At 52.1% G+C, this 24581-nt stretch overlaps 2 protein-coding genes and 1 long non-coding RNA gene across 4 annotated transcripts in view; all 3 read right to left on the bottom strand.

Annotated features, from left to right (window-relative positions):
- Positions 1 to 1459: 1459 nt before the first annotated feature.
- Positions 1460 to 14628, bottom strand: HNRNPC (heterogeneous nuclear ribonucleoprotein C). Of its 2 annotated transcripts, none has more exons than XM_082073778.1 (9): positions 14515 to 14628; positions 12225 to 12252; positions 10377 to 10639; positions 8006 to 8120; positions 7873 to 7920; positions 5717 to 5886; positions 3732 to 3833; positions 3489 to 3637; positions 1460 to 1704 (listed from the first exon to the last, which is right to left on the bottom strand). In XM_082073778.1, exons 3-9 carry the CDS (start codon positions 10615 to 10617, stop codon positions 1621 to 1623), a joined length of 909 nt encoding a protein of 302 aa, XP_081929904.1. In that variant the 5' UTR covers positions 10618 to 10639; positions 12225 to 12252; positions 14515 to 14628; the 3' UTR covers positions 1460 to 1620. The 2 variants fall into 2 exon arrangements, with proteins under 2 accessions (XP_081929904.1, XP_081929905.1); XM_082073779.1 differs by having other exon boundaries at positions 8045 to 8120.
- A 684-nt stretch (positions 14629 to 15312) lies between these two features.
- The window catches only part of SUPT16H (SPT16 homolog, facilitates chromatin remodeling subunit), a 37136-nt gene continuing 27867 nt past the window's right edge, over positions 15313 to 24581 (bottom strand). Inside the window, exons 32-38 of the mRNA XM_082073927.1 lie at positions 23870 to 23982; positions 23171 to 23246; positions 21300 to 21469; positions 19301 to 19430; positions 16771 to 16900; positions 15681 to 15758; positions 15313 to 15564 (exon numbers count right to left, since the gene is read on the bottom strand). Of these exons, the coding sequence (XP_081930053.1) occupies positions 15452 to 15564; positions 15681 to 15758; positions 16771 to 16900; positions 19301 to 19430; positions 21300 to 21469; positions 23171 to 23246; positions 23870 to 23982 (810 nt within the window). The 3' untranslated portion in view covers positions 15313 to 15451. The remainder of the gene's footprint in view (positions 15565 to 15680; positions 15759 to 16770; positions 16901 to 19300; positions 19431 to 21299; positions 21470 to 23170; positions 23247 to 23869; positions 23983 to 24581) is intronic.
- On the bottom strand, positions 21639 to 22088 carry LOC309450724. Its single transcript, XR_014186095.1, has 3 exons — positions 22067 to 22088; positions 21750 to 21806; positions 21639 to 21671 (listed from the first exon to the last, which is right to left on the bottom strand). It is a non-coding gene; the product is annotated as an uncharacterized lncRNA (long non-coding RNA).

Genomic DNA, 24581 nt, shown 5'->3' with positions numbered 1-24581 from the left:
GGCTGGGACCACAAATAGACCCGGGAAACGACCCCAAATGGCCACAAAATGGCCCCAAAACACAAAGTAAACCCCAGAATAACACTAAATGGACCCAAAACAACCCCAAACTGACCTAAAAACAGCCCGAAAATGGCCCCAAATCAAGGCCAAAAGTGGCCCCAAAACAGCTTGAAAATGGCCCCGAAATAGCCCAAAAATTGGGGTGAAAACCACCCGGAAACGGCCCCAAAACAGCCTGAAATGGCCCCAAAACGGCTGCGTGGGAAGGGAAGGGGCGGGGTTTGTGTGGGGGCGTGTCCCGTGCTGACCCCGCCCCTCCACAGCTCGGCCATTGGCGGGCGGTTCCCGCGGGGGCGGTGCCTGCGCTGCCTCCTCCTCGCGCTCCTATTGGCCGGGGCGGCTGCTGGGCTGGCGGTAACGGGGGCGGGGCCTGAAGGGGGCGGGGCTTGGGGCTTAAAGGGTTCAATGGGGGAATCCCAATGAGGGGGGTGGATTGAGGGGCGGGGCCGGGGGGGGGCGTGGTTTAAAGGGGAGGGGCTTAAAGGAGGAGGGTATTGCGGTGGGAGGGGTGCAGGGGGCGGGGCTTTAGGGGTCATTGGGTTCAATGGGGGGTAAGGGATTGAGGGGTGGGGCCTAAAGGGGCGGGGCTTTGGGTGGAGCTGTAAGGGGCGGTGCTATAAGGGGGTGGAGCTTAAAGGGGCGGGGCTAATGGGATTGAAGGGGGGGTTGGAGGGGACCCAGGTGTCCGGCGACCCGCTGACCCCGCCCCTTTTCCCCCATAGGTGGGCACGTGGGGCCCCGCCCGGCGCTACCGGCCAATCCACGCGGGGTGGGCGGCGCTGGGGGCGGGCGCGGGGGCGTGTCTGCTGCGCGCGGCCTATTGGGGCTGCGTGCGGGTCAGCCGGCCCCTCCCCCCCCGCGCCTGACCCCGCCCGCCCCCGGCGGCCATCTTGGACCCGCACTTCCGGGCCGCTCTGCCCCGTTTGGTGGCCACTTCCGGTTGGGTTGGGCCACCGAAGGCGGGACTTCCGGTGCGCATGGCGGCCCCCATAGGAAGGCACTTCCGGTCCAATCCGTCCTCTCCGACAGCGACTTCCGGTCCGGCAGCCATCTTGGATCGCACGCCCCCCCCCCACTCTCGGCGGCCATCTTGGACTGGCCCCTCCCCCCTGTCCCAGCATGCCCCGCCCCCCGCATGGCCCCACCCCCGCTGTACAGAAGCCCCGCCCCCCTGTAGATATTTATTGCGATTGGATTGTAAATAAAGCCCCGGACGCCTGGGTCCCCCCCAGATGCCTGGCTCTCTTGGGGCACTCCTGGGTCCCTTGGGGCACTCCTGGGTCCCTCGGGGCACTCCTGGGTCCCTCCCGAACGCCTGGGTCCCTCGGGGCACTCCTGGGTCCCTCGGGGCACTCCTGGGTCCCCCCCGAACGCCCCTTAGGACTCACCCCACAGCTACAAACCATCCGTCCTTTAATCATCAACTCATAACGAGGTATCAAAATTAAAAGGGAGGGGGCGGGGCCGCGGGGGCGGGGCCGGGGGGCGGGGCCACGACAGCACGAGCACGGGGGCGGGACCGGGGCCTTTGGGGTGAACGGGGGCGGTTTTGGGGCCTTAGGAGTCGTCCTCGCCGTTGGCGCTGTCCCGGTCGTCCTCGCCCTCCTCCGCCTCCTTCTCGTCCCCCTTGATGGACTCCAGCTGCGGACACACAACGGCTTCCCCTCAAAACCCCAAAATCCGCCTAAAAACGACCAAAATCCGCCTCAAAACGCCCAAAATCCGCCTAAAAACGGCCAAAATCTGACTTAAAATGCCCAAAATCCGCCACCAAACGCCCAAAATCCGCCTCAAACGCCCAAAATTCCCCTTGAAACGCCCAAAATCCGCCTCAAAATGCCCAAAATCTGCCTCAAAACGCCCAAAATCCGCCTCCAAACACCCAAAATCTGCCTCCAAATGCCCAAAATTCCCCTTGAAACGCCCCAAATCCACCTCAAAACGCCCAAAATCTGCCTCAAAACGCCCAAAATCCGCCTCCAAACGCCCAAAATTCACTTTAAAACGCCCAAAATCCGCCTCAAAATGCCCAAAATCCGCCTCAAAACACCCAAAGTTCACCTCAAAACGCCCACAATCCCCCTCGAAACGCCCAAAATTCCCCTCGAAACGCCCAAAATTCCCCTCGAAACGCCCAAAATCCGCCTCCAAACGCCCAAAATCTGCCTGAAACGCCCAAATCCGCCTCAAAACACCCAAAATCCGCCTCAAAACGCCCCAAATCCGCCTCAAAACGGCCAAAATTTTCCTCAAATTTTGAAAACTCTGAAATTTTGGAATTTTGAAAAATTTGAAATTTCAGGAATTCTGAAAAGTTCAAAATTTCAGGATTTTGAAAATGTTGAAATCTCAGAATTTTAAAAATCTGAAATTTCATATTTTGATAAATTTGAAATTTTGGAATTTTGAAAATCTTGAGATTTCGGAATTTTGAAAATTTTGACATTTCAGGATTTGGAAAAATTTGAAATTTCGCGATTTTGAAAATGTTGAAATCTCAGAATTTCAAAAATTTGAAATTTCAAATTTTGAAGAAGTTGAAATTTCAGAATTTTGAAAACGTTGAAATTCCAGAATTTTAAAAAACTTGAGATTTCTAATTTTGAAAAACTTGAGATTTCGGAATTTTGAAAATGTTGACATTTCAGAATTTAAAAAAACTTGAAATTTCGAATTTTGAAAATGTTGACATTTTGGAATTTTGAAAAATTTGAAATCCCGCAGTTTTGAAAATGGCGAGATTTCGCCATTTTGAAATTGTTGACATTTCGGAATTTTGAACACGTTGAAATCTTGGAATTTTAAAAAACTTAAAATTTCGAATTGTGAAAAATTTGAAATTTCGGAATTTTGAAAATGTTGACATTTCAGAATTTAAAAAAACTTGAAATTTCGAATTTTGAAAATGTTGAAATTTCTGAATTTTGAAAAATTTGAAATTCCGCGATTTTGAAAATGTTCAGATTTCGCCATTTTGAAAACGTTGAAATTTCGGAATTCTGAACACGTTGAAATCTTGGAATTTTAAAAAACTTAAAATTTCGAATTTTGAAAAATTTGAAATTTCGCAATTTTGAAAATGTTGAAATTTCAGCATTTAAAGAAACTTGACATTTCGAATTTTGAAAATGTTGAAATTTCTGAATTTTGAAAAGTTTGAAATCCTGCGGTTTTGAAAATGTTGAAATTTCGCCATTTTGAAAATGTTGAAATTTTGGAATTCTGGACATGTTGAAATCTCGGAATTTTAAAAAACTTGAAATTTTGAATCTTAAAAAATTTGAAATTTCGATTTTTGAACAATTTGAAATTTCGAATTTTGAAAGATTTGAAATTTCGAATTTTGGAAATTTTGAGATTTCGGAATTTTGAAAAATGTGCTATTTCGGGGTTTTGAAACATCTGGACATCCGTCCTCGGCCCACCTGCTCGTCGCCCCGCTCCTCGGCCTCCTCGTCATCCAGCAGGTCGCCCTCCTCCCCCGACTCGTCGGCGGCGCCCGCGGGCTCGCCCTTCCCCCCCGCGCCGCCATCGTCCTTCTTGGGCTCCTCCTCGGCCTTCTCGCTCTTCTGCTCTGCGGGGGGAAGCCCACGGTGGTTACAATGGGGGGATTCCGCCCCGATTTGGGTCTGACGGGGGGTCCCGCCCCGATTTGGGGTCCCACGCACTCTGCTCGCGGTCGATGCGCTCCAGGCTCTCCAGCAGCGCGTCCACCTTCTGCTTGATCTGGCTCAGCTCCTTCTTGATGCTCTGCAGGTCGTCGCCCTTCACTGCGCCCAAACACAAACACGCGCCTCAGAATCGCGAAATTCACCTCAAAATTCCATAAAATTACTTGTAAACTACCCCCTTTACCTCAAAAGTGCAAGTTTACCTCAAAAAGACCAAAATTTACCTCAAAATTTACCACAAAATTGCCAAGATTCACTCCTAAATGATGCCGTTACCTCAAGATTGCAAGTTTACCTCAAGACAACCAAAATTGACCTCAAAATTTACCTCGAAACTGCCAAGATTCACTCCAAAATGACCCCCTTACCTCAAAAATGCAATTTTACCTCAAAACGACCAAAATTTACCTCAAAATTGCAAAATTTTACCTCAAAACTGCCAAGATTCACTCCAAAATGACCCCTTTACCTCAAAAGTGCAAGTTTACCTCAAAAGACCGAAATTTACCTCAAAATTTACCACAAAATTGCCAAGATTCACTCCTAAATGATGCCGTTACCTCAAGATTGCAAGTTTACCTCAAGACAACCAAAATTTACCTCAAAATTTACCTCAAAATTGCCAAGATTCACTCCAAAATGACACCGTTACCTCAAAACTGCAAGTTCAGCTCAAAACGACCAAAATTTACCTCAAAAGTGCAGAAATTCACCTCAAAATTGCATAAAATTACTCTAAGATTACCCCGTTTACCTCAAAATTGCAAGTTTACCTCAAAACAACCAAAATTTACCTCAAAATTTACCTCAAAATTGCCAAGATTCACTCCTAAATGACCCTGTTACCTCAAAACTGCAAGTTCACCTCAAAATGACCAAAATTTACCTCAAAAGTGCAGAAATTCACCTCAAAATTGCCAAGATTCACTCCTAAATGACCCCGTTACCTCAAAATTGCAAGTTTACCTCAAAACGACCAAAATTTACCTCAAAATTTAGCTCAAAATTGCCAAAATTCACTCCAAAATGACCCAGTTACCTCAAAATTGTAAGTTTACCTCAAAACAACCGAAATTTTCCTCAGAATTGCCAACTTTTCCCTCAAAACTGCCAAGATTTACCTCAGAATCGCCACCATCTTGTCCCGTTTCCCTCCCACCCGCCATCTTGCCCCCCTGGCGGCCATCTTGTCCCAACCCCTTTGGCCGCCATCTTGTCCCAACCCATTTGGCAACCACGTTGTCCCCCCGGCAGCCATCTTGTCCCCCCCCGGCAGCCATCTTGTCCCCCCAGCAGCCATCTTGTCCCCCCCGCAGCCATCTTGTCCCCCTGGCAGCCATCTTGTCCCCCCAGCAGACACATTGTCCCCCCGGCAGCCATCTTGTTTCCCCCCCCGGCAGCCATCTTGTCCCCCTGGCAGCCATCTTGTCCCCCCAGCAGCCATGTTATCCCCCCCGGCGGCCATCTTGTCCCCCTGGCAGCCATCTTGTCCCCCCGGCAGCCATCTTGTCCCCCTGGTGGCCATCTTGTCCCCCCCCAGCAGCCATCTTGTCCCCCCAGCAGCCACGTTGTCCCCCTGGCGGCCATCTTGTCCCCCCGGCAGCCATCTTGTCCCCCCGGCGGCCATCTTGTCCCCCTGGTGGCCATCTTGTCCCCCCCCAGCAGCCATCTTGTCCCCCCCCAGCAGCCATCTTGTCCCCCTGGTGGCCATCTTGTCCCCCCGGCAGCCATCTTGTCCCCCCAGCAGCCATGTTATCCCCCCCGGCGGCCATCTTGTCCCCCGGCGGCCATCTTGTCCCCCTGGCGGCCATCTTGTCCCAACCCATTTGGCAACCATGTTGTCCCCCCGGCGGCCATCTTGTCCCCCCCAGCAGCCACGTTGTCCCCCCGGCAGCCATCTTGTCCCCCCGGCAGCCATCTTGTCCCCCCGGCAGCCATCTTGTCCCCCCCCCCCCGGCGGCCATCTTGCCCCACGAACTCACGTTTCCCGGACTTGGAGGAGGACCCGCGCTGCCCGCTCTTGGAGTTGAAGCTCTTCCCGCGCCGGGAGGTGTTCCCGCCGCCGCCGGACACGCGCTGGCGCTTGGAGGGGACGACGGCGCGGGGGGCGATGGGGGGCGGCGGGGGCACGCGCGCCGGGTAGCTGTACATCCTGCAGGGGGCGCATGGACACCCGTTATGGCGGGGAACAAGATGGCCGTTTTGGCGGGAAATGGGGCGCGGGGAGGTCGGGGGGGTTAAGTGAATAAAAACGAGTTTTAATCAAAAAATGTGCGTGAATGGGGTGAATTTGGATTTAAGGAGAAAAAAGGTGGTTTTTTTGGTGGGGAAAAGTGTATTTCTTTGAGGTGGAAATGGAGGAAAAAGGTTTTGGCGGGAAATGGGTTATGGGAAGGTACGTGGGGGTTAAATGAAGAAAAAAGGGGTTTTTTTGAGGAAAAAGTGGGGTTTTTTGGCGAAAAGGGTTTTTGGGGGGGAAGAAAAGGGGTTTTTATGAGAGGAAAAAAGGGTTTTTTTGAAAAAAATTGGGGTTTTTTGGGGTGGAAAATGGGGGTTTTATGAGGATAAAAAAGGGGTTTTTTTGGGGGAAAGGAAGATTTTATGAGGTGAAAAAGGTGTTTTGGGGAAAAGTGGGGTTTTTATGAGGTGAAAAAAGGCTCTTTTTTGGGTAAAACAGGGGGTTTTTGGGGAAAAAGTAGAGTTTTTATGAGAGGAAAAAAGGGGTTTTTTGGGAAAAAAATTGAGGTTTTTTGGGGTGGAAAATAGGGGTTTTATGAGGATAAAAAAGGGTTTTTTTGGGGGGAAAAGTGGGGTTTTTATGAGGTGAAAAAGGTGTTTTTGGGGAAAAGTGGCGTTTTTATGAGGTGAAAAAGGTGTTTTTGGGGAAAAGTGGGGTTTTTATGAGGTGAAAAAAGGCTCTTTTTTGGACAAAAAAGGGTTTTTTTTGGGAATATCAGGTTTTTATGACAGGAAAACATTTTTGGAGGGAAATAATGGGGATTTTAGGAGGAGAAAAATGGGCTTTTTATGTGGGAAAACGGTGTTTAAAAAATTGGTAGTTTTGGGGGGAAAATTGGGATTTTATGAGGTAAAAAGAGGGGTTTTTTTTGAGGAAAATGGGGTTTTTATGAGGAGAAAAAGTAGGTTTATTGGGGGAAAAATGAAGTGTTTTTTGGGGGGAGAAAATGTTTTATGACAGAAAAAGGGGTGTTTTTTGGGGGAAAAAATGGGGTTTTTTTTGGGGGGGGAAATGGGGTTTTTATGAGGAGAAAAAAAAGTGGGTTTTTGGGGGGGAAAGAAGGTTTTTTTTTGGGGGGAGAAATGGTGTTTTTATGAGAAAAAAAGGGTGAGTTTTTTTGCCGAAAATGGTGTTTTTATGAGGAGAAAAAAAAGTGGGTTTTTTGGTAAAAAAAAATGGGGTTTTTTTTGGGGAAAATGGGATTTTTATGAGAGAAAAAATGGTATTTGGGGGGGAATGGAGTTTTATGAGGCAAAAAAAAGGCTTTTTGGTGTAAAAAGAGGATTTTTTTGGGGGGAAAAAAAGGGTTTTTTGGGGAGGAAAGGGGTTATTATGAGAAGAAAAAAGTAGGGGTTTTGGGGGGGAAAAAAGGGTTTTTTTTGGGCAAAAGGGTTTTTTATGAGGAGAAAGAGGGTGTTTATGAGGAGGAAAAGGGTGTTTATGAGGAGAAAAAGGTTTTTTTGGGGATGAAAAGGGTTTTTATAAGCGAAAAAAACGTGTTTTTTGGGAAAATGTATTTTTGGGGCATAAGGGTATTTTATGAGGAGAAAGAGTGTTTATGAGGAGAAAAAGGGTGTTTATGAGGGGAAAAAGGGTGTTTATGAGGAGGAAAAAGGGTTTTTTTTGGGATGAAGAGGGTTTTTATGAGCGAAAAAAAACGTGTTTTTTTGGGGAAAAATGTATTTTTGGGGCATAAGGGTTTTTTATGAGGAGAAAGAGGGTGTTTATGAGGAGAAAAAGGGTGTTTATGAGGGGAAAAAGCGTGTTTATGAGGAGAAAAAGGGTTTTTTGGGGATGAAAAGGGTTTTTATGAGCGAAAAAAACATGTTTTTTTGGGAAAAATGTGTTTTTGGGGCAGAAAACGAGGTCTTTGCGCCCAGCCCAAGATGGCCGCCGTACCTGTCATAGTAGTCGCGCTGGAAGTCGTAGTCGAGATCGAAGGACGACCTGCGGGGACACGGGGGTCAGCGGGGCCCGCGGGGTCCCGGGGGACCCCCACGGTCTCGGGGGGGCGGGGGGCTGTGGGTCCCACCTGACGAGGGGGGAGGGAGAAGGTGGGGCGGGTACTGACCCGTACATCTCGGCCGCCGAGCGCTTCACCCCGCCCTTGCCTCGGTTTACCTTGGGCTCCGCCGCCAGGTTGATGTCTGGGGTGGGACATTCGGGGGGTTGGGGGCGTCCGGGGGGAGAGGGGTCGAGGAGATGGGGGGAGAAGTCAAGAAATGGGGAAAAAAGTCAAGAAAATGGGGAAAAGAGTCAACGGGATGGGGTAAAAAGTCAATGAAACGGGCCAAAAGTCAACAGGATGGGCCCAAAAGTCAACGGGATGGGGAAAAAAGTCAACGGAATTGGGGAAAAAAAGTCAATGAAATGGGGAAAAAAGTCAATGAAAAGGGGAAAAAAGTCAAGAAAATGGGGAAAATAGTCAATGAAATGGGGTAAAATGTCAACGGGATGGGCCCAAAAGTCAAGAAAATGGGGAAAATAGTCAACGGAATGGGGTAAAAAGTCAACGGGATGGACCCAAGAGTCAACGGGATGGGCCAAAAAGTCAAGTAAATGGGGAAAATAGTCAATGAAATGGGAAAATAGTCAAGAAAATGGGTAAAATAGTCAAGAAAATGGGGTAAAATGTCAGTGGGATGGGCCCAAAAGTCAACGGGATGGGCCCAAAAGTCAACGGGATGGGGAAAAAAGTCAATGGGTTGGGGAAAAAAGTCAAGAAAATGGGAAAAATAGTTAATGAAATGGGGAAAATAGTCAATGAAATGTGGAAAATAGTCAAGAAAATGGGGTAAAATGTCAACAGGATGGGCCCAAACGTCAAGGAAATGGAGAAAAAAGTCAATGAAATGGGGAAAATAGTCAATGAAATGGACCCAAAAGTCAATGGGATGGGGAGAAAAGTCAATGGAATGGGCCAAAAGTCAATGAAATGGGGAAAAAAGTCAATGGAATGGGCCCAAAAGTCAACGGGATGGGCCCAAAAGGCAACAAAATGGTCCCAAAAGTCAAGGAAATGGAGAAAAAAGTCAATGAAATGGGTCCAAAAGTCAACGGGATGGGCCCAAAAGTCAACAGGATGGGCCCAAAAGTCAACAGGATGGGGAAAAAAGTCAATGAAATGGGGAAAAAAGTCAAGAAAATGGGGAAAAAAGTCAACAGGATGGGCCCAAAAGTCAACGGGATGAAGAAAATAGTCAATGAAATGGGCCCAAAAGTCAACGGATGGGCCCAAAAGTCAACGGGATGGGGGCAAAAGGCAACAAAATGGTCCCAAAAGTCAACAAAATGGTCTCAGAAGTCAACGAAATGGCACCAAAACCCACTGTAATGTCCCCAAAACCCCGAGATGTCTCCAAAACCCAACGAATCATCCTTAAAACCAAACGTAACGTTCCCAAAAGTCATCGTAACGTCCCCAAACCTCAACATCCCCAAAACCCAACGCAACGTCCCCAAAACTCAATGTCCCCAAAACCCAACAAAACATCCTCAGAACTCAACGTAACGTCCCCAAAACACGTAACGCCCCCAAAACCCAACGTGACATCCCCAAAACCCAACGAAACGCCCAAAAAGCCCAACGAGACGCCCCCAAAACCCAATGAGATGCCCCCCAAACCCATCATAATCTCACCAAAGCCCAACGAGATGCCCCCAAAACCCATCATAATGTCCCCAAAGCCCAACGAGACGCCCCAAAAACTCAGACGCCCCCAAAACCCATCATAATGTCCCCAAAACCCAACGAGACGCCCCCAAAACCCAACGCGACACCCCCAAAACCCATCATAATGTCCCCAAAACCCGAGATGCCCCCAAAACCCAACATAATGTCCCCAAAACTCAATGAGATGCCCCCAAAACCCATCATAATGTCCCCAAAACCCAACGAGACGCCCCCAAAACCCAACGAGACACCCCCAAAACCCAACGAGACGCCCAAAAAGCTCAATGAGACGCCCCCAAAACCCATCATAATGTCCCCAAAACCCATCATAATGTCCCCACAACTCAACAAGACGCCCCCAAAGCCCAACATAATGTCCCCAAAGCCCATCGCGACGCCCCCAAAACCCAACATAATGTCCCCACAACCCAACGAGATGCCCCCAAAACTCAACAAGACGCCCAAAAAGCCCAAGATGCCCCCAAAACTCAACATAATGTCCCCAAATCTCAACGAGACGCCCCCACAACCCAACCAGATGCCCCCATAACTCAACGAGACGCCCCCAAAACTCAACGTAACATCCCCAGAACCCATCATAACGTCCCCAAAACCCATCATAACGTCCCCAAAAACCATCATAACGTCCCCAAAACCCAATGAGATGCCCCCAAAACCCATCATAACGTCCCCAAAACCCATTGCGACGCCCCCCGGCCCCGCCGCTCACCGAGGACCTGCCCGGCGATCATGCGGCCGTCCTCGCCGGCCACGGCGGCGCGCGCGTTGCGCTCGTTGACGTACTGCACGAAGGCGAAGCCCTTGTGCACCGAGCAGCCCACGATCTTGCCGTACTTGGAGAAGATGGCCTCCACGTCGCTCTTCTTCACCACCAGCGTGTTCAGGTTGCCGATGAAGACGCGCGAGTTCATGGAGCGCGGGTCGGTCTTGTTGGTCACGTTGCTGGCCATGGCGGGGACCACTCGGACACTCCTGGGGGGAGAAGGGGGTTAAAATCCACCATTTTGGGGCGTTTTGGGGGGGTTGGAAGCATTGGAAGTCAATATTTTGGGTGGTGACGTCTTCGAAACGCAACAATTTGGGTGTTGGTGGAACGAAAACTCAATGTTTTTGTGTCATTTTGGGTGGTGGCGTCTTCAAAACTCAACGTTTTTGGGTCATCCTGGGTGGTGGCGTCTTCAAAACTCAATAATTTGGGTGGTGGTGGCATCAAAACTCAACGTTTTTTGGGTCATCCTGGGTGGTGGCGTCTTCAAAACTCAATAATTTAGGTGGTGGTGGCATCAAAACTCAATATTTTTGTGTCATTTTGGGTGGTGGAGGAATCAAAACTCAACGTTTTTGGGTCATCTTGGGTGGTGGCGTCTTCAAAACTCAATAATTTGGGTGGTGGTGGCATCAAAACTCAACGTTTTTTGGGTCATTTTGGGTGGTGGAGGAATCAAAGCTCAATAATTTGGGTGGTGGTGGCATCAAAACTCAACGTTTTTGGGTCATTTTGGGTGGTGGAGGAATCAAAACTCAACGTTTTGGGGCATTTTGGGTGGTGGAGGAATCAAAACTCAACGTTTTTGGGTCATTTTGGGTGGTGGAGGAATCAAAACTCAACGTTTTGGGGCATTTTGGGTGGTGGAGGGAATCAAAACTCAACGTTTTTGGGTCATTTTGGGTGATGGAGGAATCAAAACTCAACGTTTTGGGGTCATTTTGGGTGGTGGAGGAATCAAAACTCAATAATTTGGGGGAGTTTTGGGGGCGACGCCATCTTCCAAGATGGCCGCCGCGGCAGTGATGTCATCTTCCAAGATGGCCGCCGTGGCGGTGACGTCACCGTCAGCTCCGCCCCCGCGCTAATTAACCACTTACCTCCCGTGGGGGGCTCGTTAAGCCCTTAATTAACGCTGTGGATGCGTCGCCTGGTCTCCGGCCCCTCATTAATTAGCGCCCCTCCCCCTTCGTTAGCCCCCTCGTCTAATTAACGCTCCTTAATGAGCCCACCCCCCCACAATTAAGCCTAATTAAGCGCTCGTTAATGGGCTCTTACCGTGGGGGGGGGGGAGGGGCCAAGTCGTCCGTGATTCGCCGGCGGCGGGAGGGAGAGGGGCCAAAGGGGGCGGGGCTTGGGGGGGAGGGGGGAGGGGCCCGAAAAATGGCCGGAAACGGTGAAAAATTTAAAAAAAAAAAAAACAACAATAAAAATAAAAAATTAAAAAAAAAAAAAAAAGAAAAAACCCATAAAAATAAAAAATTAAAAAAAAAAAACCAACAATAATAAAAATAATCAAAAACCCCTTAAAATTCTACGTGTGGGGGCGGGGCGGGGGGAGGGGCGGGGGATTCGCCCGTTTTGGGGCTTTTTTTGGGGCGGAAAAGTGAAAATTTGGGAGGAAACGGCCCCAAAATGGGGGTGGGGGGAGGGGCCGATCCCGCCCCCCCCCGGCTTGGGGCCCATTGTTGGGGGGTGGGGGGAGGTGGGTGGGGGGAGGGGCCGAAAGTGGGGGGAGGGGGGGAAAATACTCATCGTTTCGGGGTGAAAAAAGGAGAATTTGGCACTTACGGTCGCCGGCGGCTCTAAAAAAATCGCGCTGTGAAAAGAAGCACAAGAGGGGGGTGGGGGAGGGGTTAGATTGGGGGGGGAGGGGCGGGGACCCCCTCCCCCGCGCTGCCCCTCCCCCCGCACGGCTCCCCCCCCGCGAAAAGAATTGGCGAAAATCGGCTGATTTGAGCCCAAAACGGCGCTCGGGGGGGGGGGGGAGGGGGGGGTGGGGGGGTTGGGGGGAGGGGGTGGGGGAGGGGCCGGTGTCACCGCTGGGCCCTGCGGAATAAAAAGGGGGGAAATTGGGGATTTTGGGGGGAAACGCCGATTTGGGGGGGAGGGGGGGGGGAATAGGGAAAAGATGGAATTTTGCCCCAAAATAGGGGTTTTTTCCTCAAAATTTTAATTTGGGGGGGGGATGTGAGGCTAAAATGGGCAAAATCCCAAATTTGGGGGGATTTAGCCCATTTTCGGCCCCTCAAAATGAGGCAGAAAAGGGGATTTTGGGGGCGATGCGGCCTCAAGGCGAAAAAGGCGGGAAAAGCGCTTTTGGCGCTTTTTGCCCCAAACTTGACGGGGAAAATTGGGATTTAAAGGGATTTGACCCCAAAATTGTGATGGGGGGGGGTGGGGTGATGCCAAAATGGGCAAAACCGCCACATTTTGGGGGTTTTATGGCAGTTTTGGCCCCTCAAAATGAGGCAGAAAAGGGGATTTTGGGGGCGATGAGGCCTCAGGGAGAAAAAGCGTTTTTGGCGCTTTTGCCCCAAAAGCGACAGGAAAAAGGGGATTTTGCCCCAAAATGTGAATGGGGGAGGGGACTGAGCCCCAAAATAAGGTGGAAAAGGGTTTTTTTTGCCGCTTCGAGCCCAAAAATGAGGGAAAACTGAGGGGCTTTATTCTGGTTTTGCACCCAAAATCGTGCGGAAAACGGGATATTTATCATTTTTTGCTGCGAAAAATTAAACTAAAATGTAGAGGAAACACAGATTTGCGCCCGTTCTGCCCCAAAAATCACCTGGAAAAAGGACTTTTTGCCCTTTTCCCCCTCAAAAAGAGGCGAAAAAAGTGCATTTTGCCACTTCTTACCACCCCCCCCCCAAAAAAAATAATAATTTCCACTGTTTTGCCCCAAAAATAGCGATTTTGATGCTGATTTTACCTCCAAAAAGGCTGAAACTTGGGGTTTTGACCCAATTTCCCGCGGTTTAGCCCCAAAACGTTGCTAAAAAGGCATTTAACCCCATTTTGCCCCAAAACGAGGGGAAATAAAACATCTGCTTTATGCTCATTTTCCCCAAAAATCACCACAAAAAACGAGCTTTTCTTGCCCTTTTTAACCCTCAAAACGAGGCGATTTAGCCCTTAAAGTTCCTCAAAACGAGGCATTTTCCCTCAAAACTGCGGGGGGGGGTTTCCCGCCACCCCCCCACCTTCTAACCAACCAAAAACCGGCTTTTTCACCCAAAAAACGAGACAAAACCACCTTTTGTCCCCCGGGGGTTGAATTTAACCCCCTATGACACGGCGGGGGGGGGAGACCCCCCAAAATAAGCCAAAAAAGGTGTTTTTTCCACAAAAATATTAAGGGGGGGGGGGTTTCCCGCGCTGCTGAGCCTGGAAGAGAAGCACAAGCCACGCCCCCTCCCCAGGGCACGCCCCCTCCCATTTAAAGCAATGCGCCCCGAGGCCACGCCCCCTCCCATTTAAACCAATGCGCCCCGAGGCCACGCCCCCTCCCATTTAAAGCAATGCGTCCCGAGGCCACGCCCCCTCCCATTTAAACCAAAGCGCCCGAGGCCACGCCCCCTCCCATTTAAAGCAATGCGCCCCGTGGCCACGCCCCCTCCATTCGACCTAATGCCGCCCCCAGGCCAACGCCCCCTCCCTTTAAATCAATGCGCCCCAGGCCACGCCCCCTTCTCGTTGAACCAATGCGCCCCCGGAGGCCACGCCCCCCCGCGCCTTAACCACGCCCCCCCAACCTTAACGGCGCCCCCTCCCGCTTTAATCAAAGCGCCCCCAGGCCACGCCCCCGCGCCTTAACCACGCCCCTCCCGTTTAAACCTATACGCCCCGAGGCCACGCCCCCGCGCCTAACCACGCCCCACGCCTCCAAGCCACGCCCGCCCCCCCCACCCCCGCGCCGCCATCTTCCCCCCATTCCCCCCCCCCCCATTCCCCCATTTTCCCGCCTCGCGGCGCGAAGGACGCGGAAGCGCCGCCATCCCCGCCCCCCCCGCCCCCCGCACCGTGTCCCCCCCGCCTCGTCCCCGCTGCGCCCGCCGCCGCTTCCCCGCTTCCCCCTCACCGCTCCGGCCCCGCTCCGCTCCCGCCGCCGCCGCCTCTTCGGGGGCTGCTCGCAAAATGGCGCCCGCGCCGCCCTCTGCGCCGCACGGAACGGGGCGTGAGCCAGCTGATTGGGGGGGCGCGCCGCGCAATCCCGCTCTGCGATTGGCTCCCGGCGACGCCACTCATACGCGCGGCCAATCGCGGCGCGGAGGCGGGAGGGGAGGTGGAGCGGCGGGGAGTGGTGGAGGCGGCTTGTCAATCACGGCGAGGGGCGGGGGTGGGCGCTGATTGGCTGAGCGCCCCGAGGAGGGGAGGGAGGAGGCGCGGCCGCGCGGGCTCCGCCCCCGCCGCCGCTTTAGCCGCGCGGATTGGCCGGCGGGAGGGCGGGTCTTGGCGGGGATTGGCTGCGGCGCTGTCAATCCTCGGCGGCGGGGCGGGAAGCGGGGGGGCGGTTAATGGCGGAGCCGCGGGTCCCAGTTTGAGCCCGATCTAAACTGCTTTAGTCCCTTTAAACCGGTTTAACCGCATTTAAACCGTTTCGTTCCCATTTAAAGCGGTAACTCCCAGTTTAACCTCTGGTTCCCCCCCCCCCCCCAATTTTTGGGGGAATTCGGGGGCGAAAAAAGCTCACGTTTTAGTTAGAAAACCTTAAAAAAACGACATTTTATTTATTGGAAAAAAAAAAACCAAAAACCACCGGCTACAGAACGGGGGGGGGAGGGGGAGACCCCAAAAACGAGGGATCCGCCCCGAAAACAGGGGGAAAAGCCCCGAAAACGCCGATAAATAGAGAAAAAAAATAACAAAAACGACGAAAAGGGGAAATTTTGGGGCCTCCTGATGGATTTTGAGCCCCCCCGGGGAGAATTTTGGGGTCCCCGAGGTGCTTTTGGGGAGATTTGGGGCCCAAAATTCTCCCGGAAGTCGCTGCGGGGAGGGGGGGGGGGGGGCGGGTTCTACTTCCTCTTCTTTTTGGCGGGAAGCGGGTGGCGGCCCCGGGGGGGCGGGGCCTTGCGCTTGCGGCTCCGCCCACGCTCCTCCTCCTCCTCGTATTGGCTCTCGCGGTCGGCTGTGGGCGGGGCAAGGCGGTCACGGGATTGCGCGGGGCGGGGGGGGGGGGTGTCCCCTCGTTATTGGGAGGTGGGGGCTGGTCACGGTGAACTTGACCTTGACCTTTGACCCCACCTTTGCGCGCCTCCTCCTCCAGCTCGTCCCAGTCCTTCCCGCTCTCCTCCTCGCTGCCCAGGGACTCCTTGGAGTACTCTGCAACACAGGGGGCGCTAGGGGGCTCTGTGGGCCCTACGGGTCGCTCTAGGCGGCACTCTATGGTCCCCATTGATCTCTATGGTCCCCATTGGGCTCTATGGGGACCTACGGACCCCCCAGGGTCCTAAAACCCGCCCTCCCTATGGGTCTCTATGGTCACTATGGGTCTCTATGGGTCCCCATTGGTCTCTATTGGGACCTACGGACTCTGCAGGGTCCTAAAACCCGCCCTCTCCATTCTACGGGCTCTATGGGGCTCCCCAGGGTCCTAAAACCCCCCCCTCTCTAGTCTATGGTCTCTATGGGTCACTCTATGGGTCCCTATGGGTCTCTATTGGGTGCTACGGACTCCCCAGGGTCCTAAAACCCACCCTCTCCATTCTACGGTTTCTATGGGTCCCTATTGGGAACTGTGGACTCCCCAGGGTCCTAAAACCCTCCCTCTCTATGGGTCCCCATTGGTCTCTATGGGTCCCCATTGGTCCCTATGGGGCTCTATGGGTCCCCATTGGGAACTGTGGACTCCCCAGGGTCCTAAAACCCTCCCTCTCTATGGGTCCCCATTGGTCTCTATGGGTTCCTATGGGTCTCCATTGGTCTCTGTGGACTCCCCAGGGTCCTAAAACCCTCCCTCTCTATGGGTCCCCATTGGTCTCTATGGGTCCCCATTGGTCTCTGTGGACTCCCCAGGGTCCTAAAACCCTCCCTCTCTAGTCTATGGTCTCTGTGGGTCCCTATGGGTCCACATTGGTCCCTATGGAGCTCTATGGGTCTCCATTGGTCTCTATGGACTCCCCAGGGTCCTAAAACCCTCCCTCTCTAGTCTCTATGGGTCCCCATTGGTCCCTATGGGTCCCCATTGGTCCCCCATGGTGTCTCTGATCTCCCCAGGGTTCTGCTGGGACTCCACGGGGCTGTGGTGGGTTTGGTGGCCCCACAGGGCGCCGCGGTCGCCCCACAGGGATCCAGTGGCCCCCCGGGGCCCCGCGGTGGCCCCCCGGGGCCGTACCCGACTCCTCGGCCTCGGAGGAATAGTCCTCGTCGCTGTCGTCCTCCTCCTCCTCGTAATCCTCCTCCGACGGGTTGAACGTCTCGTCCTCCATCTCCGACTCCGAATCCGCCACCTCGGCGTCGCTGCCCTGGGGACGGCGGGGACGATGGGGACGGCGCGGGGACAACGGGGGACACCAAGGCGTGGGGACAACAAGACATGGGGGAGCTCAAGGTGGGGCCACCAAGACGAGGGGACAACGTGGGGTTGGGGACAATGTGGAGAAGGTCAAGGTGGGGACACCAAGACGAGGGGACAACGTGGGGTTGGGGACAATGTGGTGAAGGTCAAGGTGGGGACACCAAGACATGGGGACACCAAGACATGAGGACAATGTGGAGAAGCTCAAGGTGGGGACACCAAGACGTGGGGACACCAAGACATGAGGACAATGTGGAGAAGCTCAAGGTGGGGACACCAAGACATGGGGACACCAAGACATGAGGACAATGTGGAGAAGCTCAAGGTGGGGACACCAAGACGAGGGGACAACGTGGGGTTGGGGACAATGTGGAGAAGCTCAAGGTGGGGACACCAAGATGGGGGGACAACATGGGGGAGCCCAAGGTGGGGACACCAAGACATGGGGGACCCCAAGACATGGGGACAATGTGGAGAAGGTCAAGGTGGGGACACCAAGACGTGGGGACACCAAGACGTGGGGACACCAAGACGTGGGGACACCAAGACGTGGGGGGACAACGTGGAGAAGCTCAAGGTGGGGCCACCAAGATGTGGGGACAACGTGGGGTTGGGGACAATGTGGAGAAGGTCAAGGTGGGGACACCAAGACGAGGGGACACCAAGACATTGGGACAATGTGGAGAAGCTCAAGGTGGGGACACCAAGATGAGGGGACAACATGGGGATGTCAAGACATGGGGTTGGGGACACCAAGCCATGGGGACAACATGGGGTTGGGGACAACACAGAGAAGCTGGGGAAGGGATGTCAAGTGTGGGGACAACCCAACGTGGGGACAACATGGGGTTGGGGACAATGTGGAGAAGGTCAAGGTGGGGACACCAGGACGAGGGGACAACATGGGGTTGGGGACAATGTGGAGAAGCTCAAGGTGGGGACACCAAGATGAGGGGACAACATGGGGGAGCCCAAGGTGGGGACACCAAGACATGGGGACACCAAGACATGGGGGACCCCAAGACATGGGGGACCCCAAGACATGGGGGACCCCAAGACATGGGGACAACGTGGAGAAGCTCAAGGTGGGGACACCAAGACATGGGGACACCAAGACATGGGGACAATGTGGAGAAGCTCAAGGTGGGGACACCAAGATGTGGGGACACCAAGATGTGGTGGGACAACGTGGAGAAGCTCAAGGTGGGGACACCAAGATGTAGGGACAACGTGGGGTTGGGGACAATGTGGAGAAGCTCAAGGTGGGGACACCAAGACATGGGGACACCAAGACATGGGGACAATGTGGAGAAGCTCAAGGTGGGGACACCAAGACATGGGGACACCAAGACATGGGGACAATGTGGAGAAGCTCAAGGTGGGGACACCAAGACGAGGGGACAACATGGGGATGGGGACAATGTGGAGAAGGTCAAGGTGGGGACACCAAGACAAGGGGACACCAAGATGTGGGGACACCAAGATGTGGGGACACCAAGACGTGGGGGGACAACGTGGAGAAGCTCAAGGTGGGGACACCAAGACGAGGGGACAACAAGACGTGGGGACAACAAGACGTGGGGACAACATGGGGGAGCCCAAGGTGGGGACACCAAGACATGGGGACACCAAGACATGGGGACAATGTGGAGAAGCTCAAGGTGGGGACACCAAGATGAGGGGACAACATGGGGATGGGGACAATGTGGAGAAGGTCAAGGTGGGGCCACCAAGCTGAGGGGACAACATGGGGTTGGGGACAATGTGGAGAAGGTCAAGGTGGGGCCACCAAGCTGAGGGGACAACATGGGGTTGGGGACAATGTGGAGAAGGTCAAGGTGGGGACACCAAGATGAGGGGACAACATGGGGGAGCCCAAGGTGGGGACACCAAGACATGGGGACACCAAGACATGGGGACAATGTGGAGAAGCTCAAGGTGGGGACACCAAGATGTGGGGACACCAAGATGTGGTGGGACAACGTGGAGAAGCTCAAGGTGGGGACACCAAGATGTAGGGACAACGTGGGGTTGGGGACAATGTGGAGAAGCTCAAGGTGGGGACACCAAGACGTGGGGACACCAAGACATGAGGACAATGTGGAGAAGCTCAAGGTGGGGACACCAAGACATGGGGACACCAAGACATGAGGACAATGTGGAGAAGCTCAAGGTGGGGACACCAAGATGAGGGGACAACATGGGGTTGGGGACAATGTGGAGAAGCTCAAGGTGGGGACACCAGGACGAGGGGACAACATGGGGTTGGGGACAATGTGGAGAAGCTCAAGGTGGGGACACCAAGATGGGGGGACACCAAGAAGAGGTGACACCATGGTGTCCGCACCTCCCCCTCGGGCTCCAGGAAGCTCCACCCGCCCTGCTCGAAGAAGCCCTCGGGGTCGTCCACGATGGTCTTCATGATCTTGGTCCAGTTGAGCGACTGCACGCCCTCCGTGTACTTGAGGTCGCAGGAGCTGCGGGGACACGACAGAGAGCGCCCAAAATTGACGGAATCCGCCTCAAAATCCCGCGGGGAAACGCGCCAAAAATGGTCAAAAACCAACTCGAAATCCCGTGAGGGAAACACCTCAAAATGGTCAAAATCCTCCGCGAAATTTCGTGAGGAAAACACCTAAAAATGTTCCGAATCTACCGCGAAATTTTGTGAGGAAAACACCGCAAAATGTTCCAAATCCACCGCAAAATTTTGTGAGGAAAACACCTCAAAATGTTCCAAATCCACCGCGAAATTTTGTGAGGAAAACACCTCAAAATTTCTGAAATTTACCTTGAAATTACGTGAACACCTCAAAATGTTCCAAATCCACCGCGAAATTTTGTGAGGAAAACACCGCAAAATGTTCCAAATCCACCTCGAAATTTCATGAGGAAAACACCTCAAAATTTCTGAAATTTACCTCAAAATTACGTGAACGAAACACCTCAGAATGTTCAAAATCCACCTTAAAATTTCCGAAAGAAAACCACTCAAAATGTCCAAAATCCACCGCGAAATTTTGTGAGGAAAACACCGCAAAATGTTCCAAATCCACCGCGAAATTTTGTGAGGAAAACACCTCAAAATGTTCCAAATCCACCTCGAAATTTTGTGAGGAAAACACCTCAAAATGTTCCAAATCCACTGCGAAATTTTGTGAAGGAAAACACCTCAAAATGTTCCAAATCGACCGCAAAATTTTGTGAGGAAAACACCTCAAAATGTTCCAAATCGACCGCGAAATTTTGTGAGGAAAACGCCTCAAAATTTCTGAAATTTACCTCAAAATTACGTGAACAAAACACCTCAGAATGTTCAAAATCCACCTTAAAATTTCCGAAAGAAAACCACTCAAAATGTCCAAAATGCACCGCAAAATTTTGTGAGGAAAACACCTCAAAATGTTCCAAATCCTCCACGAAATTTTGTGAGGAAAACACCTCAAAATGTTCCAAATCCACCGCGAAATTTTGTGAGGAAAACACCTCAAAATGGTCAAAATCCACCTCAAAATTTTGTGAGGAAAACACCTCAAAATGTTCCAAATCCATCTCGAAATTTTGTGAGGAAAACACCTCAAAATGTTCCAAATCCACCGCGAAATTTTGTGAGGAAAACACCTCAAAATGTTCCAAATCCACCGCGAAATTTTGTGAGGAAAACACCTCAAAATGTTCCAAATCCACCGCGAAATTTTGTGAGGAAAACACCTCAAAATGTTCCGAATCCACTGCGAAATTTTGTGAGGAAAACACCTCAAAATGTTCCGAATCTACCGCGAAATTTTGTGAGGAAAACACCTCAAAATGTTCCAAATCCACCTCGAAATTTTGTGAGGAAAAACCCTTAAAATATTCAAAATCCACCGCAAAATTTTGTGAGGAAAACACCTCAAAATTTCTGAAATCTGCCTCAAAAATTACGTGAGGAAAACCCCTGAAAATTCTCGAAATCCACCTCAAAATTTCATGAGGAAAACCCCTCAGAATTTCTGAAATTTACCTCAAAATTTCCTGAAGAAAACCCGTCAAAACTTTCAAAATCCACCTCAAAATTTTGTGAGGAAAACACCTCAGAATTTCTGAAATTTACGTCAAAACTTCATGACCAAAACCCCTTAAAATTTACAAAATCCGCCTCGAAATTTCGCGAGGAAAACGCCTCAAAATCACCGTGAAGTTCCGTGAGGAAAACCCCGCGAAACTTCCAAAAAGCCGCCTCCAAATTCCACCGAAAACCCTTCAAAATTCGTCGATTCCCGCCAAATTTCCAACCCGCGCCCGGAAATGCTCAAAATTTGGAATTTCGCGCAATCTGTCCCCAAATCGGCCCCGAGCGGGCGTACTTGAGCCACTCCTTGATGGGGTCGAGCGAGGCGACGGGGATGGCGTTGATCATGGTGACCTTCTTGGCGTAGTCCTTGTAGACCACCACCATGTCGAAGTTCTTGAGGTGGAACTGCACGCGCTCGAAGTGGATCAGCTCCACCTCGTCCAGCGTCACCACGAACGGCGGCTGCGGGGGGAGATTTGGGGTCACCACGGGTTGGGGGAGCGTTGGGGTCACCATGGGTTGGGGGGGAGCTCTGGTGGTTGTGGAGGAACCTTCAACCTCTTGAGGAACCTCTGGAGTTATTGAGGATCCTTCAAGCTCATGAGGAATCTTCAACGTGTTGAGGAACCTCCAAGATGAGGAACCTTTTGAGTTGTTGAGGAACCTTCAATGTGTTGAGGAACCTCTTGAGTTACTGAGGAACCTCCTGAGTTACTGAGGAACCTTCAACGTGTTGAGGAACCTTCAACGTGTTGAGGAACCTTCAACGTGTTGAGGAACCTTCAACGTGTTGAGGAACCTCCAAGTTGTTGAGGAACCTCCAAGTTGTTGAGGAACCTTTTGAGTTGTTGAGGAACCTTTTGAGTTGTTGAGGAACCTTTTGAGTTGTTGAGGAACCTTCAATGTGTTATTGAGGAACCTCTTGAGTTATTGAGGAACCTCTTGAGTTATTGAGGAACCTCTTGAGTTATTGAGGAACCTCTTGTGTTATTGAGGAACCTCTTGTGTTATTGAGGAACCTCTTGTGTTATTGAGGAACCTCTTGTGTTATTGAGGAACCTCTTGAGTTACTGAGGAACCTCCTGAGTTATTGAGGAACCTTCAACATGTTGAGGAACCTCTTGAGCTGCTGAGGAACCTTCAACATGTCAAGGAAGCTCTTGACTATTGAGGAACCTCTGGAGCTACTGAGAAACGTCTGGAGCTACTGAGAAACGTCTGGAGCTACTGAGAAACCTTCAACATGTTGAGGAACCTCTTGACTATTGAGAAAACTCTGGAGTTACTGAGGAACCTCTGGAGTTATTGAGGAACCTTCAACATGTTGAGGAGCCTCTTGAGTTATTAAGGAACCTCTTGAGTTATTGAGGAACCTCTTGAGTTATTGAGGAACCTTCAACATGTTGAGGAACCTCTGGAGTTGTTGATGAACCTCTGGAGTTGTTGATGAACCTCTGGAGTTGTTGATGAACCTCTGGAGTTACTGAGGAACCTTCAACATGTTGAGGAACCTCTGGAGTTGTTGAGGAACCTCTGGAGTTGTTGAGGAACCTCTGGAGTTGTTGAGGAACCTCTGGAGTTGTTGAGGAACCTCCGGAGTTGTTGAGGAACCTTCAACATGTTGAGGAGCCTCTTGAGTTATTAAGGAACCTCTTGAGTTATTGAGGAACCTTCAACATGTTGACGAACCTCTGGAGTTACTGAGGAACCTCTGGAGTTACTAAGGAACCTCTGGAGTTACTAAGGAACCTTCAACAGGTTGAGGAGCCTCTGGAGTTATTGAGGAGCCTTCAACATGTTGAGAAGCCTCTTGAGCTGTTGAGGATCCTACAACATTTTCAGGAACCTCTTCAGTTATTGAGGAACCTCTGGAGTTATTGAGGATCCATCAACCTCTTGAGGAACCTCTTGAGTTGTTGAGGAACCTTCAACAGGTTGAGGAACCTCTGGAGTTGTTGAGGAACCTCTGGAGAAACCTTCAAGTTGTTGCGGAACCTCTTGAGCTATTGAGGAACCTTCAGTGTGTTGAGGAACCTCTTGAGTTATTGAGGAACCTCCGCAGTTATTGAGGAACCTCCAAGTCGTGGTGACCCCCCAAAGGTCATGGTGACCCCCCAAAGGTCATGGTGACCCCCCCAAAGTGGCGCTGGAGCCCCGACTCACCCACTCGGTGCAGTTGACCAAGGCGCTGCTGGTGGGTTGGAGGAGGCAGGTGCTGCGATACGGGGCCCCATTGAACCTGCGCCACAGAACCCGCCGTTAGACCAGCAAAACCAGCAGGAGACCCCAAAGAACCACCAGGAGACCCCAAAGAACCACCAGGAGAACCCAAGGAACCACCAGGAGAACCCAAGGAACCACCAGGAGACCCCAAAGAACCACCAGGAGAACCCAAGGAGCCACCTGGAGAACCCAAAGGACCACCAGGAGAACCCAAAGGACCACCAGGAGAACCCAAGGAACCAGCAGGAGACCCCAAGGAACCACCAGGAGACCCCAAAGAACCACCAGGAGACCCCAAGGAGCCACCTGGAGAACCCAAGGAGCCACCTGGAGACCCCAAGGAACCACCAGGAGAACCCAAGGAACCACCAGGAGACCCCAAGGAACCACCAGGAGACCCCAAGGAACCACCAGGAGAACCCAAGGAGCCACCTGGAGACCCCAAAGAACCACCTGGAGACCCCAAAGAACCACCTGGAGACCCCAAAGAACCACCTGGAGAACCCAAAGGACCACCAGGAGACCCCAAGGAGCCACCTGGAGAACCCAAAGGACCACCAGGAGACCCCAAAGAACCACCTGGAGACCCCAAAGAACCACCTGGAGACCCCAAAATGCCGGTGGAATGTGCGGACTCACCCCAGCTCCCGGAAGGGCACCTCGAACTCCAGCTCCTCCTTGGTCAGGGCCTCCACCTTCTCGATGAAGTTCTTGAAGGCCGTCTTGAGCTTGTGCCGCATCTCCCGCTCCATCTGGGGATGGGACGACCCCAAAACGGGCTCAGACGACCCAGAAATGGGGTCGGACAACGCAAAATTGGGTCAACCAACCCCCAGAAATGGGGGTCAACCCCAAAATGGGTCAACTGCCCAATAATTGACGTCAACCGACCAAAAAATGAGACCAATGAACCTAAAATTGGGTCGACTGGCCCCACAATGGGTCAACCCGCCCCAAAATGGGTCAACATGCCCCAAAACGGGTCAACCAGCCCCAAAACCAAGACCAACTAACCTCAAACTGGGTCAACTGACCCAAAACCAGTTGACCGACCCCAAAACGGGTCAATGATCCCAAAGACAAGAGCAAGCGACCCAACGAGGGGTCAACGGGCCCAATGGGGGGTCAACCCACTCAACGGGGGGTCAACCCACCCAACGGGGGGTCAACCCACCCAATGGGGGGGTCAATGGACCCAACGGGGGGTCAACGGGCCCAACGAGGGGTCAACCCACCCAATGGGGGGTCAATGGACCCAACGGGGGGTCAACGGACCCAACGAGGGGTCAACCCACTCAACGAGGGGTCAACCCACCCAACGAGGGGCCAACCCACCCAATGGGGGGTCAAC

Source organism: Streptopelia decaocto, assembly GCF_964273445.1.
Source record: "Streptopelia decaocto genome assembly, chromosome: 28".
NCBI lineage: Eukaryota > Metazoa > Chordata > Aves > Columbiformes > Columbidae > Streptopelia > Streptopelia decaocto.
The sequence above is the reverse complement of the archived record's forward strand: the minus strand, read 5'-3'. Positions and strand labels throughout refer to the sequence as shown.